At 38.7% G+C, this 17,373-nt stretch overlaps 1 protein-coding gene across 1 annotated transcript in view; it reads left to right on the top strand.

The window, feature by feature from the left end:
• LOC141808683 (general transcription factor IIF subunit 2-like) overlaps positions 1-16,605 on the top strand; it is a 71,713-nt gene extending 55,108 nt beyond the window's left edge. The window contains exons 5-8 of the mRNA XM_074695358.1: positions 2,472-2,553; positions 3,868-3,934; positions 13,389-13,532; positions 16,344-16,605. Of these exons, the coding sequence (XP_074551459.1) occupies positions 2,472-2,553; positions 3,868-3,934; positions 13,389-13,532; positions 16,344-16,478 (428 nt within the window). The 3' untranslated portion in view covers positions 16,479-16,605. The remainder of the gene's footprint in view (positions 1-2,471; positions 2,554-3,867; positions 3,935-13,388; positions 13,533-16,343) is intronic.
• Positions 16,606-17,373: the final 768 nt, after the last annotated feature.

The raw sequence follows: 17,373 nt of genomic DNA, 5'->3' as shown, positions 1-17,373 counted from the left end.
AAGTAGTATGCAGACTTTAACAATGAACAACAAACCCACCTCTGACTGTCAGAGAGAAAAGAAAACTCTCAAACACAGAAACTCTTACACTTGTTAGACTGTGCCATAAACAATCAACAGTGACATTTACAGCCAAAAAACTTTGCTACAGAAACGTTCTCCAATGGTACATTGCACCTGTAGTAGGGATGGGAATCAAAAACCGGTTTCCGATTTCAACTTTCTTCACAGAGACATATCATAGTTAGTCTTTGTAAATGATAATGAGTCCTCCAAATTAAAGACAAGTTACGTGCAGGCTCATGGCTGACTGATAACTATGGCAAGGTTCCAAACAACTCAGAGCCATTTCAAAACACTAGATGGCCTACTTCAGTCAATGACATATAACAAAACAGCACATTGTCACATGACATAAGATTATTACTTATTTTTATTTATTTATGCCCAGAGATATCCAGATCCAGTGACCAATTTCATACGTATTCACTTACAAACTCAGTTAAACACATAACCTATCCCTAACCTTCATATGTGGAGCAGGAATAACAACACTAAAAGTAAGGGACTTCATCAGTTTGAGGAGTTTCTTTAAAGCAGCTATTGTTTGTTTAACAACTTTTTCCCCTGTGCGCTTGACATCTGACCAGCTTATTTTGTTAGTTGTTTGTTTTTAATTGCAAATTTGATTTTGTATTAGAGGTGTTATACCACCAAAGTCTGAACAAGCTTCAACAGTAACAGTGAAGCACAATTCAACAGTTGACCTCGGCCTTGTACCCCCACCCTCTCGGTACAGACAGCCTCCAGTGTTGTGAGTGTGACTTCATGTGGAGTGCCACTTAGTGACAGTTTGGTAAACAGCCACCAAGTGCTGCGAAGAGAGCTGTCATTCTGGCACTTTGTTCAATCTCTGCCTGCACTGGAGAGAACGATGGCGTCTCATGACTGCTGTCAGCTCACAGTCCAAACCTTGCTTCTCCAGTACTGTATCCTCTCTGAATTTCTCTGTGTGTGCTTTTGTCAATGCTACTTCATCCTGCATGGTAAAGACATCATAGATTAAATTCCCTTTGAGAAGTTAATGATCTTGAAAAAGCCTTCCTTCTAGATATATGCCTGATCGTAATCCACACTTAAAATTGAGATTATTAGCACTAATATAGAATATTTCTAAATGCTACTTCTTAGCTTTTGTCACGTTCTTAGCTTGTTGTTACGTTTCAAACATCAGTGCCCAGACATCATGAATCATTTCTGCATCAGTTGATGTAGTGACAAGAAAAGCACCAATCACATCATGTTAGGGACATATTTTTCCAGTTGAAAATAGAAAAAAGATTTCTGTATCTTTCAAACAGTAGCAGTTATTCTCATGGTGTAGAGCCCCCTGGCTTTCTAGAGAAGTACAACCATAGGAGTAGTTTTTGCATTGCAGTGATAGCAAACAACCGTTCCATAGACTTTTAAAAGTAATCATGAAATACAAAGTTTTTTTGGGGATTTTAAAAGTTCAATAAAGATTTGACCTGTAATGCAAAAATCAAGAGACCTTTGGCTTAAAGTGTAGCTTTGCTAGGAGTAACAGCTAGCTGTGGGTATCAAGAACTACTTCCAGCTTGGAACTGGTTCAGAGCTTTTTGGTTTGGTCAGAAATAGCTGAACAATTGGGGCCTCCATAAAGTGTATGTTGAAGAGCACATTGCACAAACCGTAAAAGGACCATTCTAGAGACAACATAAAACATAAGCAATGCCTCTATGATGTCACCCATTGACTCTTGCTGGGGGAATCCAGTAAAAAGTTGTCCTGTACAAAGAAAATTTGTTATAAAAACAAGATCTGATCCCCATTCATTTCTGCAACAACCACGCCTTGTTAAGAGTCACGTCTTCATGACAGTCTGTGTGGGACTCCAGGCCAAAAGGTGGCACTGCAGTCCAATTACAACAGATCCTCCACACAGCACATTCAAATCACAAACTCTAAATAGGGTTTGTAACTTGAACAATGCTGTGATCAGTGATGATGTGAACAGTGCTGATAATCTAATTTTAATGTGTGGATCACGATCAGGCATATATCTAGGAGGGAGACTTTTTCAAAATCACTTTAAAACTCCTCACAGCTCCTTTAAGATGCTTGATTCTGATTGGTCAAGGGGTTACCTTGACGATGGTTATCAGCTGATAATAGTTCAGAGAGTCAGTATTCTATATCCCATAGCTACCTATCATCATACATTTTTCCCTGACATAAATCCTACCTTTTCCATAGAATTCAGAGAATTCTGTCCTCTCTATTTCTGTTTGAGTTGCTTTTAGTTCTGTGACAAACGTGGTTATTCAAAAAAACATGTATTAAATGTTGAACTATAAAAGACTGACAGCCCCCCTAAAAACCAACTAAATGTGTGTGTGGTCATGCATCTGAATCATGCCAAAGCAGCTGAGTCACTGTATTTGTTGTAGATGGAATCAGCCAGGAGGGGATTGTGGTGCACAGAGCTGAATGCAGACCAGTCGTCAATGACAACTATATGAAGCTGAAGAAGTGAGTCAATGTTACATTTGTTTCTCCAACAGTCTGAAGAGACTGAATCACTCCAAGTGGAACAAGTGACTTTACATTTCATTATGGTTCAGTTGAAAATGAGACATCAGACACATACTGCAAAAAAAGTATATTACATTTGATTAAATAAAATGCATGAAATAGGTAACATGCTGTGTATGATACAGACCATCAGAAACCCCAAAATATTATTCTAAACTGGGGGAATGTAAAGCATGAGTTACAAAAGCAGTTATCAATAAGGTTTACTGATTCTAAACCTTTAAAATGTCCAGTGAATCTCAAAAATACTGGTGGTGCCTACACTTAGTAGGATAATATAAATTTGTGTATTTTAAGCTTGAAAAGAAAGTTTTTGTAACAGACCACTGAAAAATAGCTGCTGTATGTGGGTTGGAATGAACATTATTACATACATATTAGCATGGATTTTAGCCTTTAGCTCGTGTTCTATCTCTCTGCTGTTTATCTTTGTTCTGCTCTTCTGTCCTTTTTCTGTCTGACAGTTAGGCTACAGTGTCCACCATCACTACAGAATTAACCACAGAAGTCATTTTATCTCTTCTCACCGCTAAACTTCATCAGCCAGCGTGGTGTTGTCATATAGACCTGGACTAAATCTATCTGGTCCTTCTCGACCCGATCAGGAAGCTAAAAAGTTGCATTTTGAAATAACCTGTAACCTGTATTATTGGCGCTGATAATCTCAATTTAAAGTATGGGTTACATCAGGGGTATATCTAGAAGGGAGACTTTTCAAGATCACTGAGAAACTCCTCACAGCCCCTATAGAGGAAATGTCACATGGCTTATTGGAAAGTTAAGTATTTTCAAATTTTCTAATGCCCAGTACCATGGCATACATTGAAAACTATCGCAATGCGTTAAGTTTAATGTGAAATTGTGAAAATTAATAATCTTATTGATGTAGTTCTTGGACCATGCTAGCTCTGAGGAAAAACAATGAAAGAGGGAGATCATTTTATTTTGATTTGATATTTTATTGAAAGACGTCTGGGGAGAGGGACAGGGATTTGAGAGGAGAGGAGGAGAGGAAGTCCAAGGGTTTCCTCTGAATTGGTTTAAGTTCTGGAAGAGAAGCATTAGCCTCCTGTGGGCTGATTTATGAATCTCTGTTTCTCGCCTGATTGCACCATTCTTCTTCCACTCTTCTAGTATGGCTGCTTTGAACTGTTCCTCTGTAGCCCTGGTCCTGGTTTGAAGCTCCTCGTAGTCTGTTTGGGCCTTGTTCTTGGCCTGGAGCTGAGTTTTTAGCTTCTCCATCTCTTGTAGAAACATCGGCTCTCTGTGGGCTGCAAACTGCCTCAGGGTGGTCATCTCCTGCGCCATCTTCTGGCAGGTGGCTTAATGTTCGGTTTTTAAGGACTCAATGGTTGACTGGTCCTTGGAAGCATTGTTAGCCTTCTGCTGCTGAGGCTCATGCTGTAGCCTTTTTAGCACCTGCTCAGCGTGCTGCATGTTGACCTGGTAGGTCTGGCTCTGCTCTGCCATCTTGCCATCTTGCCATCTTGCCATCTTGCCATCTTGCCATCTTGCCATCTTGCCATCTTACATCTGGCAGTGAGCAGATCAGCTTGGTGCCTCTTTTTTTCCTCCGCTGTCTTCTGGAGGAGAGCTTGGTGTTCAGCTCTGAGGGATGTGTAGGCACCCTGATCCTGAAGAGCTTTGTCGTTGGCGCTCTTCTGCTCCTGGAGCTCACGCTGTAGCATCTGTAGCATCTGTAGCATCTGTTCAGTGTATTTGAAATTAGCCTAGTAGGTTTGTCTCTCTTCAGCCATCTTTTGACACAGGGCATTGTGTTCCCACGTCATGGCTTCCATGACCTTGACCCCTGTCGTCTTCTGAAGCAGGACGTAGTAATCGGCTCGTAGAGATGTGAAAGCAGCCTGATCTCGTGAAGCTTTGTCAGTATAGGTCTTGTTCTGCTCCTGAAGCTCATGCTTTAGAGCCTCAATCCTCTGCTCTGCACTTTTGATGTTCTAATCTGGCTTTCTTCTGCCATCTTCTGAAGCAGGGCGTTGTGATCTTTTGTCATAGCCGCTATGGTGGCCTGGTCCTGGGCCAACTTGTCAGCATAGACCTGAGCTTGTTTGTTAAGATTGTCCACTGTCTTCCTGCATCATTTGTGTGATTTTGGTGCAGTTTGCAGCTCACTGTGAGCACCTTTAATTTCCTCCAGTTCCTGCTGCAGGAGTCGGTTCTTCTTCCTCTCTGCCTCTGCCTCTCTTCTGGAGTTCAGTTTTTTTTTTGTTGTTTAAGTTCAAATAAATGCAAACATGTAGAGCTCTAATTTTGTGGCGCAGCTCAGGGGGCGCAAGCCTGGCGCACCCTGTGCAGCGCTAATTTCGTGCGGTGCACCACCGTGCGCTGCCAATTTGACAATTTGGTAGACCGTCTGCGCAGAGATGGGTGTGACTGCGCTTCAGGGGGAGTTGACGGCGCACCAGGGGGAGGTGTCAGCAGAATTATGTTGGTGCAGTGACAACCTGGTCTATCCTCGGTGCAAGGCGGAGCGCACCCTGCACAGCTGTAATTTGGTGACAGGTGCACATGTGCGCACATGTCAACAAAGCCTCAGAGGCAGGTTTCCAGAGTGTCAGGCACATTTTAATGCAATAAACAATCACAGCAATCACTATTCAATGTAACTGTCTGAACCAACATATACATTTATATCTATATTAACTGTCCCATCACATCTGATGTCAGATTAAAGCCGTTTGTCATAATGAAAAGTTAACCTGACGGCAGCTGGAAGTTTGATGCACATCTTACAATTAAACAATAAACAGCCTTAACATCTGATACTGAGTATATCTGGTTCTCTCATTTCATTTAATTCAAAGAAAAGAGGGAGAGAAAAGACGAAGAAAAAAGAGACAAAATAAATGTATGTCACTCAGGATTTACCCGTGATTTCCCATATTTCTCTGTTTAAGTCTTTATTTTTAACCTGATCTAAAAAGATGGAGTACATTATTGTAAGGAGGATGAGGTGGAGACACCGGGAGAGTATACAGTATATCAGGTTCTGCTATTTGGCGATGACAAACCAGGAGTGCAGGTGGATCAAAAGTATTCTGAATGGATAAGCCAGCTGTGTAACTGTCTCTTCATTTTGTACTCCTATTAATGACAAAGGAACAGATTAAATCTGTCCCGGGAGCTGGCCCACACGGTGACGTGCTTCGTGTCCTCCGATTCGCCCCGCTGTCCATTCTCCTGCTGCAGGGACAGCGGCTCTGACCGTCTCTGGTACCAGCACTGTTTCCACGGTGGCGGGGATCAATCAGACGCTGCGCCTCGGCTGCAGGGCATTTAAAGGCGAGGAGAGGTGCTCATTTGATTGGTGAAAACAGCACTCTGCTGTGTTAAACCCACTCACGGCTTTTCTCCTCCCTCTCTGCCATTTGTGCAGAGGGAGGCGTGGACACGCAGATCTGCGCTCCTCTGGGCCTTGACTGCGCCTCTCTTGGCACTGCAGGAAACTTGCAAATTGCACCGGTCACGCCCTGTGGGTACGGCGAAGGCCGGCGCAGGTCAGGTGCAGTTGCGCCTGCACCTGGTCTACGAAATCAGAGCCCGTAGAGGCCGTACTTCTTCATTCTAAAATGTCACATTACTACTACACTACCAGGGTGATGAATTTTATATAAATCCACGATATTGGTAAACTATGCTCATCTTTATAACTATTGAGAAGCCAAGACTTTTTAATGCTTTACAAAACATTTATTAATGAAGTTTAAGACTAGCAGTACCCTGAAACAGAAGAACACAAACTCAGCGACAGAGACGTCACTTTGAATGCACATTTTTTGGAATTAAGTAAACTTGGAAACTCCATAAAATATATATATATATATATATATATATATATATATATATATATATATATATATATATATATATATATATATATATATATATTTATATATATATATATATATATATATATATATTGTCTGTCAAACCAAAATTATCTCAGAAAAAAAACAGAAAGAAAAAAGGTTTTGTAGGCCTGAATTGTTGCTTGAGAGCGCAGAGACCAAAACAAAAGGCCACTTCACTTGAATTGAAGCATAAAATAAAATAGCACGTGCACTGGCTGGTACCTCACAGCCCTTTAGTTCTTCTCAGCTGTGAGGATGAAGAGGAGAAGCATGGTGATGGTTGACGGGCAGAAAAATGAGGGAGGGCTCACAGAATGGCAGCAAACAGACCAGGATGAAGTAGTGGCTGATGCCATTGGAGAGTCTAACTTCCAGCAAGTCCAAAAAGAGCGTCCTGGCTCACTGTGAACATTAACACACCTCTCAGTCTCATATTACTCCTCTAAAAGCTCCTTCAACTCTCATACTGAGTACTGTTTAATCCCGGGAGACGTGATTCTCGGGAAATGTGATAAAATCTGTTTCTCGATCCCCCGGAAAGGTAATGTCGGGAAACAAGGAAAAAAATTGCCTCTCTATTATAGTATTACGGTTACGGTAATACACAGGCTTGCTTACACAGCAGACGTCTTGTGTTAACTTTGAGTGATACCTCTCGCAACCTGAACAGCCATAAAAACGGACTTAGGCCATCTTGTAGGCTATGTTTTTGTAAAAAAAAATAAAAATATGTCTAATCTAATAAAGAAATATTTGATATCCAATCATTAATTATTCCCGTTTGCAGCCTAAATCTCAACAGCCACAGAAGAATGCAATTTACATAATGGTTTAGGTAATCATTAAATGGTTTACTTCATCATGTTTTGTTAAGGAGTTCTGTCAAATATTGGTTTTATTAGGGTTGCTTTTTGCCGCGTAAGCTTCCAAAAGTTTGATCACAGACTGTTTGGCTTTTCATAATTAGCGTCGCAGCAGATATGAATCCCGAGTTCCGAGTCTCCTAACACACATGAGCTCTCTTTCATCATTCATAGCCTGTGTTGATGGACAAAATCTCTGTTATGATAATTATAATCATAATGATAATGACAATTATAACATGCAAAAAGGGTCTACTTTGGATTGTGGAACACATAGACCTATTGGCTTAGCTGCAAAAAAAAAAAGCACATACAAATGCAATTTACCAAAATTCACAGAAAATGAATTAATTTTCTTAGAATGTGATCCCTCTAGTTTTGAGGAAAAATATTTAACCCTAATATCGAGTCCATATGAGCTTCAAACTAGCTAACCACACTCACACATACTAACAGCACAAGGGGCATTAACTGCCACTGCACAGAAAAAAAACGTGCTAATTCCACTTGCATGCTTGTGCACTAATCACGATAAGTAAATCAAGTTCAAACATACCACATCTTGTTGAAGTAGTTAAACAGATAACACACAAAGTATTTACTTCTCAAACAGTCTGTAAGTCGTTGGTAAACTCTGCATTCACCAAAGAATTGGACATGACAAACCTCTGCAGCTTCACTCACGACTTTCTGTCTGTGTGACATCATCTCTCATCACATTCGGCCCCTCCACCTTTCTGATTTTTGCATTTGGGTTTTGCCACTAGCTCTGAGGCACTTAAAATTTGAGGACTTTTTTATTTGATTGCTGATTAATGATCAGTTTGAATCGAGAGTTGTTTTGTTTAACATTATTTTGTACAGAGAAGGTTAACTCTTTTGTAAAATATACAAGAAATAATACATTCAGTTTGAGTTTCAGTAACCTTTGGGTATCGCTTTATATTAAGGTCCTGTAATAAGCATTAATAAAACCTTTGTAAGTACTTATAAGATGCTTATTCACATCATTATTTGTTTATAAGACTATATAACTGCTTAATGAGTGTTTAATAAGGTCATTGTAAGGGTTAAGCCCCACAGGTTAGGTTTAGGCATGGGGCCCCGAATGGTTAGGTTTAGGGGAAGGGCTGGGGTAGGGCTCATGAGAGACAAAAGCAGAAGACAAAAAACAAAGAGGGTGAGGGTTAGGTTCCATATAGCTTATAGATTAAGTTGTCTTGTATTAACTATTACAAGGACCTTCAGCTGCGTTTCCAAAGAGCAGTCCGGGTCGGTTTGTCTCGGTACGGTGCGCTTTTAACTGCGTTTCCACTGACTCATCCCAGGACGGATCCCTAAAAACCGAGACGAGCCGTCCCACTTTTTTGGGACCCTTTCGTATGGGTGCCAGACTGAACCGATCCGCTCACGGGAGGTGGAGCAACACACTGCAGACCGTTGATTGGTCGAATCGCCACTTACCCAGACAGCGGCTACTTTCTCCTGGCGGCTCACAGACTTCTCTGAAACAAAGCTTGATTGCACTTTGTAACAGAGAGCTACATGCCAGTCACAAAGAGGACGAAATGCTGCACGTCTTCCATCCGTGCTCTTTGTTTACTGTGTCGCGTTTTTCTTCTTTGTTGGATTTAATAGCTGGGTAAGCTGCTACAGCGTCGCGCTATTGTTTACCAGCTGCGGCTTCCGGCATCCGGCTTACACGCCGCCCACCACGAGAGGGCACAGTTTGCGGTGGAAACGCAAACGGGATCAGGCTTAACTGTCCCAAACCGTCCCAAACCGTACTGAACCGACCCGGACTGCTTGGTGGAAACGCAGCTTTATTAAACACTAAGATAGTCTTATAAACAAATAATAATGTTAATAAGCATCGTATAAGTATTTACAAAGGTCTTAATGCTTATTACAGGACCTTAATATAAAGCGTTACCGCTTTGGTAACCCATGCTTTACAGGGAGTGACTTAAGTACTGGCTAATACTTAATTTATGCTTTATTAATGATAAATAGGCTGTAGTTATTAAAAGTGTAATCAGGATGTGTGTTACCTAAGGGATACATGTCTTAAACTTTACAGTAAGGGTCCAAAAAGCATTCAGTAATCATTAACTATGCTTATAAAGCACTCCTATACATTTACTGAGGTTTATGTTAGCATACTGATGTTAAAGGATAACTAAATATGTAATGTAACTTTTATTAATATTTAATAATATATTAATTATCTCTCAACAGTTGACATCAACTAACTGTTTATTGATGCTTAACTAGTATGTTAATTAATGGTAGGTCACACATTATATTGCTTATTAAACTTAGAATTAATGCTTAACAATGCATTAACTAACATTAGTTAAAGGGCCCATATTGTAAAGTGTTACCAGGAATCCACCTGTTGAAAAGAAAAACTCCTGTTTTGAATCTGTTTTTGGAGCTCTCTGCACTCTGTAACCATCACCCCTCTTCCAGCAGGAGCAGTGAAGTCTGTGTTTATCAAAAAGGGGAAATGCTGCCACTGTTAATTTGTGAACACAAACCTCTTGAGTCCACTCTGCCTTTTTTCAATGCTTTCTCTCTCCTTTCATCGGAATCCATTTTCTAGCTTGTTAGTGGATGGCATTGCCATGGCAACAGCATCACTGTGACAGATGCACTGCTAGGATATAACCCAAGGCAAACAAACAACTCAGCTTGCTTCAGTGTGTGTATAGGATATATACCACTGTCTCCACCCTTAAAGGAGAGCGTTTGTGAAAAAAAGGTTCCTACCTCATCTGCAATGACTCACTTTTCTAACACAGTCGCTTTGGAGGCTTTTTGAGTGGATTTTATGGATGGATGTAACAGGTGTTGTAGAATAACAATGTGTAGACTGTAGTTCTTCATTTTCCACTCTGGCTTTTTATTATCATTTTTTATTTTCGCTTGTCCATGCAAGACAATGTGTGGTTATGGCAGTATGTGAATGCATGTGTGAGCGCACATGTTTGCATGTCTGTGTTCATTTCAAGAACAGATTTAGTATTCCAGACTTGCTTTTGTAGAAAAATTGATCACATGTACGAGTCTGCTCTTCAGGAACACAAAAGAAGAGAAGCAGGCAGCAGATGAAGGTTCATTTATATGTCATCATGACGGGGTTTAGTCGCTTTCTTCATCTACATGGAAGAAAATATGAATTTATTAGTATGATATATATTTCTTACCTCAGAAAGCATCAGATCATTGTTTTTTACCTTTTCTTTAAGGTGAATACACTTTGTAAATGTGTTTGGTCTACAGCCAAAATAAATTAAACAATCAGTAGAAGGCAGAATATTAGAGTAGATGCTGCTTTTTATGTGGTTGCTTTAATCTCTGATGTCACGGTTCAGGCTGAGCAGAGGTTGACTCAAGTCAAACTCTGGTGTGTGTGTGTGTGTGTGTGTGTGTGTGTGTGTGTGTGTGTGTGTGTGTGTGTGTGTGTGTGTGTGTGTGTGTGTGTGTGTGTGTGTGTGTGTGTGTGTGTGTGTGTGTGTAAAAATTAATTCTACCACCTGCCAGAACAACAAGAAAACCATCCATCATGAAGTGCTTTAAATGGGACTTTTTTACTTTCTAGGGGAGTTTCCTGTGCTGCACTATTTTCATCAGGAAAAAGAAATTTATGTTTTTATTCTCAAATATGATCCAGCACACTGGGGTTGTCTGAGTTGGAAAAAAAAATCAAGAATAAGAAAGAACCACTAAAACAGAATGTTCTTTACAGCAATGAAAGACAATAACTATAATTTGAAAGTCAAAATAACAATTATTATGTGCTTTACTAGTTTTCTGCTCTCAAGTAAAATAGAACATTACAAATTCATGGATGACAGCTTTAATTATAGATAGTGATTAAAGAGATAACACATACTGGTGGATTAATCATTGCAGAAACATGAAGCTGTCATGGTAAAAAGGAATATCCTGCTAATTCAGGTCAGGGGTAGCAAACAGCCACCAATAACAAAAATACTTAGAATTTAAAACTTCATATTTATTAATGACAATTACTTTTAAACAAAATAATACAAAAAAAACAAACCATCCTACTTAAAAGTTGGATGATGCCCTCCCTAAGACAGTCATAACAATCCCCACAACCAGGACAAAATTGGCCAATTTTACAAATGACAATGTGAGTAAACATGACCTCTGTTCAGAGGGGACAGGTGAAAAGTGCAGCTGTGCAGCAATTAAACCCAAGTTAGATCAAATAGTTTACTCTTTGACACTAAATGTGCCTCAATTAGTCAGCTCCTTGTACCTTACAGACTGCGGCTAAAACTCAAACTCAACAGGGGCCAAACATGTGACGAGTCAGTCTGCACTGTGCAAACAAAAATCAAAGTGTGAAAACATAGATGTGCAGCTTCATTCTCTAATCAGAACTTAAATAAACAAGTGGGTGGAATTCTATGAGCTACTAACACTGTGACAGAGAGGTGCAAACAGTAAAAAATACAAAACATAGCAGCAGCTACAGTCTTGAGTCAACCTCTGCTCAACCTAGACCGTGACATCAGAGGTTAAAGCAACCACATAAAATAGAATAGAATAGAAATAAAATAGAAAATACTTGATTTATCCCCGAGGGGAAATTCAGGAGTCACCGCAGCATTTAAAAAAAAAAAAAAAAGTAAGAAAGAGTATAGAAAGTGCAAAAATGTCCATAAGAAATTAGATGATGACATAGAGCTGCAGCTCATGGTGCAAAGGTCAGGCATTGAATCAAGAATGCATCAGCACATTTGTTTATCACTTTATTTCATCTGTGGATATCAGCGTGTTGGCCCATATTCTATTTTTCATTTTTAAGCCATTTTGGCCAATACCAATAATTTGCCTGTATTGTTGTGCATTCCCAATAATAGACATGTCTAAATATGAAAAAAGAAATACTGGAAGATGTTTTCTACATAAGCAGCAGTTAAAAGAAAAGTAAGCAGCAGTTTTGTTGTTTTTTATTGTTGTTTGTACTTATTAATCAGTGGTTAATAAAAAAAAACAACAACTTGTGCAAACTGTTAGGACTTTGGTTCAGATTAGTCCTGGAAAATATATACAGACTTACACACACACACACACACACACACACACACACACACACACACACACACACACACACACACACACACACACACACACACACACACACACACACACACACACACACAGGTATAAGGGGGGTCCAACCTATATATATGTGAGTGTGTGTAAATGATACACGCACTCAACAAGTAATACTTCAAATGATTCAACGGTTAGAAGTAAAAAAATGAGGATTAAGTGTTTCCTATTTTTTTTTTATTTCATGAAATGTACTCAGCATTTTTAATTCCTCTTTCTCAATTCTCCCAATACTTTATGTACACATAAACTGTGCACATGTACACCCTTTATTTGAATAAATTCAACAATGTACCCATTCAATATGCACATGAATTAAGCCCCCTGCACTTTGTTTATACTAAATTCAATAATTAATTCACATCAGATCAGCAGATCACAGAATATATATTTGAATTTGATGAAATTCAAATTTTATAATTTTATAATTACTATTACTACTACTATTATTTCTGTATCTTTTTTTGTTTGTGTGTTTTTTCCCCCTTTTTATTGGTTGTGATATTTAACTTTCATTATCTTTCTTGTTTCTTACTTATTTGGCTGAGTGTACCTCATACCTTAAATAATTACATAGATAAATAAATGCGTTCTGCACAAGTGCAATTTACGAAGATTAGAAAAAGCATCAACTAGAAGAAAATGCAGATTTCGTGTTAAAAGTTAATTCATTGTTAAACAGCTTCTTCAAAACTGTGGAAAAAATATTAAAGATAAAGAAAAATAATGTTGTAATTGAAAATTTCCAAAATGATGAACATAATTTTAGAAATGGAAACACAGATACAAGTTAAATAATGAAACCCCAAAGAGAGGTATAGGTTATTACATCTGGTTTAACATCATGAGTGCAAGAAGTCATGATAATCTGTGTTGTTCTCAGTTGGATTATGCCAAGAAGAAGAAGTCAGAGGGGAAGATGGTGCGAGCTGAGCGCCAGGTGGTCTTGGACATGCTTTTCTCTGCCTTTGAGAAGCACCAGTATTACAACATTAAGGACTTGGTGGACATTACCAAACAACCTGTGGTGAGCATTTGGAACACACACACACACACATACATACACGCACACACACACACAAACACACACACAATATAGCTGGAAGACCCAAAAAAAAAAAAAAAAAATACACCTGCCCACTATCCACCTTCCTTTGTTAAATTTGAACAAATCGCCCACGGATTGACGTTCATGCTTGTTCATGCTATCATTGTGGATAAAATTTGGGCCAACTTGCACATGAGCACACATAAACACACATACATGCACACACACACACACACGCACACACCGGTTGAATCGATACAGTGCAGTGGATCTGTTCCAGCTCTCAGAGAACAGCATTGTGTAGGTGCTGATTAGACCTTGAGGTCCTCCTCTCCCTCTGATTGCATCTGATTGCATAACCATCGGCTGAGTAGGAGTCAAACGCCGCAATACACTCCACACCATCATCTCTCTCCTGAAGCACTTGGCGAACTCTCAATTTTACTGAACTAAAGTAACCGAAATGCTCATTATGAAAAGTCTCGTGGCACATCATTTATTCATCAGGCAGGCATGCAGGACTCCACCAGCTCAGCAGAGCCATCTAGTGGATAAAGGAGAGAATGGTCTTGCACACAGTGCCGTTTAGTCAGCTCCCACAGCTTCTGAACAGTGCCAAAACTAGTTTTTAACAGCGGTGTCAAGAGTATTCACATATATTTCTGAAGCAGAAGTAGAGATTCTAGGGTTCAAAAACACTTTTGCAGAAGATAAAGTATCAACTCAAGTTTTTTACTCAAGTGAAGTGTAAAAGAACTGGTTTCAAAACTTCTTAAAGTATAAAATTGATGTAAGGAGGGAAAATCAACTGACAGACTGTTACATGTTGAAATAATTGTTCAGTTGCTGTATTGACTGCTGTCATTGAAAGAAACACATTAACATCATCATACTGTTTAGTATCTGTGGTCTTCCTGGCTACCAACCCCCTCTCTGGTATTTGGGAGGGACATTTCATTTGAGTTTCTGGACATCTTCTTACTAGGCGACTTATGCCAGCTATTTCCTTGTTACAATGTGGTGTCATTTGTCTCATGTGCAGGTGTGATGGATCGCGTACAAACCAATAGGGTGCGGGACAGGTATTGTATTTATACCTCTCATCAAACTACAATCAAATTCACTCTATCTGGATGGCACGATTGATCTTAGTAGCAGGGACGTAGCTACAATTAGGCAAACACAGGTAGTTGCCTGGGGCCTCAAGATTCCCAGGGGCCCCAAAGCATCTCTTAAAAACTGATTTATGAAGTTCTCTTCAATTGAAAGCATTTATTTTTTCTAAATCTTACTTCACATGCTTCAAAATACATCAAAAGGCTTAATCTTTAATGATGGTTTTGGGTACTCCCCCTCCCTTCTTATTCAATGGGCTATTCCATGTTACAACACATCTGAACATTTGATTCAGGAGGAAAGTGGTAAAAAACACTTTTTTTCCCCCATTTTTTTCTTATCTTTAACCAAGTCAGATATAAAAACAATGTTGTTCTGAGATCTGAGATAAACATATCAGACTTTTAGGATTTGAAGGACTTTATCTAGCCCAGGAAACAGGATCATTTTCTCAAAATCAAACTTTTTGAGTTGGTGATAAACATTATTGTACAAAATCTCTTTTTTGGAAACATAACTCACTGGACAGGCGGTCAAATAAAAATACATTAACTTTAAAATAATAGTACCAAAAAGTATGGTAAGTGTAAATATCACCTCTTTCAGTAGATTTTTTTCAGTTTTTTGTTGTGCTTGATATATACATATTTTTTCTTTACTAAATTATTTTTTTCAATATTTACCTATTGTAATGTTTTTCACTTCATACTTTCTTGCTTCTTACTGTTACTCTGTAAATTCCTCACTGTGGGACAAATAAGCTGTCAATTGACCATCAAAGATTTCAAATCCAGGACAAAGTGGACTAAATGATGGATTCACTTTTTTCAAAATCAAACTAAAGTACAGAACTTGAGGAAATGCATTTAGTTGTGTTAAGTTACCATGTACAAGATTAGCACTGTCTCATGCCTTGATTCTGGGAAAGAGACAGTGGACCCAGGGAAGGCCAGACTAGCTCTGAGGAAGATGAGTTACAAGGACATGGAGGACCCCATTGACTGGGTTTGCCTTGGGCCCCCAAACAACTAAATACGCCCCTGCTTGGTAGGAGGCTATTTTTAAAATGTAAGGAGTAGATGGTACTGATATTTGCGTGAAAACCTAATAAGTACAATTAAAAAGTTGGCTGAAAAAATAAATACTCCAGTAAAGTAAAGATACTCCAAATCTCTACTTAAATAAGGTAACTGAAGTGAATGGTTGTCTGTCTCTGTGTCAGCCCTGTGATTGACTGACGACCAGTCCAGGGTGTACCCCGCCTCTTACCCAATGACAGCTGGGATAGACTCTAGCCAACCGCGACCCTGAACAGGATAAGCGGCTCAGAAAATGAATGAATGAATGAATGAATGAATAAGGCAACAGAGTATTTTTACTTAGTGACTTGACACCTCTGGTTTTAAACGCCTGACTCTGTAGAAGAATCACTCCTATGTGATCGTAAAGGCAAATTTGACAGTTGGACCAATCTACTGATTTAAAACCTCCACCAAACAGTCGAAAGGTTTACTCCAGCACTAATCTGAGGGTATGTGCATATGTACTAGGATTGTATCAATGGAAATGTTATTTTTAATTTATTCATATACAGTGGTAAGAAGAGTTTCCAGTAAATGTCTAGAAACAGCTCTTGTGTTGTCAGAGCCTCTTAGATATGACTTGTTTTTCCAGACCTACCTGAAAGACATCATGAGGGAAATTGGCTCTTATAACAGTAAGGGCCTTCACAAAAGCACCTGGGAGCTGAAGCCTGACTACCGACACTACCAGTCCACAGGGGAAGAGGAAGAAATGCAGACTGCCTAGTGCCAGCAGGTTTTCACCTGGAGCTCTTTCCCTAAGTTTCCCTTGGCTTCCACTTGTTTCACATTAAGAATGTTACATGTTCTTTGCAGTGAGTTCTTGAAAATGTGTGAGTAAAAATAAATATTTATCACCAGTCTTGGGTAGGGTGTCATTTTTGTTAGTGTGGTGATTTGTTTCATCATTATCAAATGTTTTTTTTAAACTTTATTTTTTAACCAGAGTCAAAACTCAACATTTATCGAATTGAATTGTCTCAAATAATAGTAGTGATAATAAAGCAAATAACCAAAAGGAAAAAAATTACATACGTGTATACATAAACACTCATCCATACAAACGTATATTAAAAAAATATAAATAAATAAAAATAAAAATACACTGAGGAGGAGATATACATATACATGCCTATATGCATTTGATAGATGGGCTTAATTACTGTAGTCATCCATTTTAGTCTTAGTCCTTTAGTAGTTCATTGTTTTCATTAATTGGTTATTTCTTTATTAAAGAAAAAGATAAACCACAAAGTCTATTTATTTTAATCTGAAATTTTGCTAGCAAGGACTATGACTAAATCTGTTTTTTTTCCTTCCTTTATGTTCTTTCTTCCTCTTCCTTTTTTTTCTTTCCCTTTTATTTGATTTTTATGTTAAATTAGTTCGCAGCCAATTTCTTTAACATACCACCGTTTGTGAAAAACATTTTCCATGTTCCTTACTTTGTGTGTAATCTTTTCATTCATCTGTACTTCTTGTATTGTAGTTATCCATTTTTTGATATCTGGTGAATAATTTTTTCTTCCAGTTCTTAGTAATGGTGCGACTGTGTGCAAAAGAATGAATGAATAATAATAACTTTAAAGTGTCAAAGAAATAGGAGCTGAATGGTTATGATT

The sequence above is a fragment of the Halichoeres trimaculatus genome, unplaced genomic scaffold (assembly GCF_033239565.1).
Source record: "Halichoeres trimaculatus isolate MK-OKI-2021-1 unplaced genomic scaffold, fHalTri1.1 fHalTri1_scaffold_19, whole genome shotgun sequence".
In the NCBI taxonomy this organism is placed as follows: domain Eukaryota; kingdom Metazoa; phylum Chordata; class Actinopteri; order Labriformes; family Labridae; genus Halichoeres; species Halichoeres trimaculatus.
This window is presented reverse-complemented; position numbering and strand designations above follow the sequence as displayed.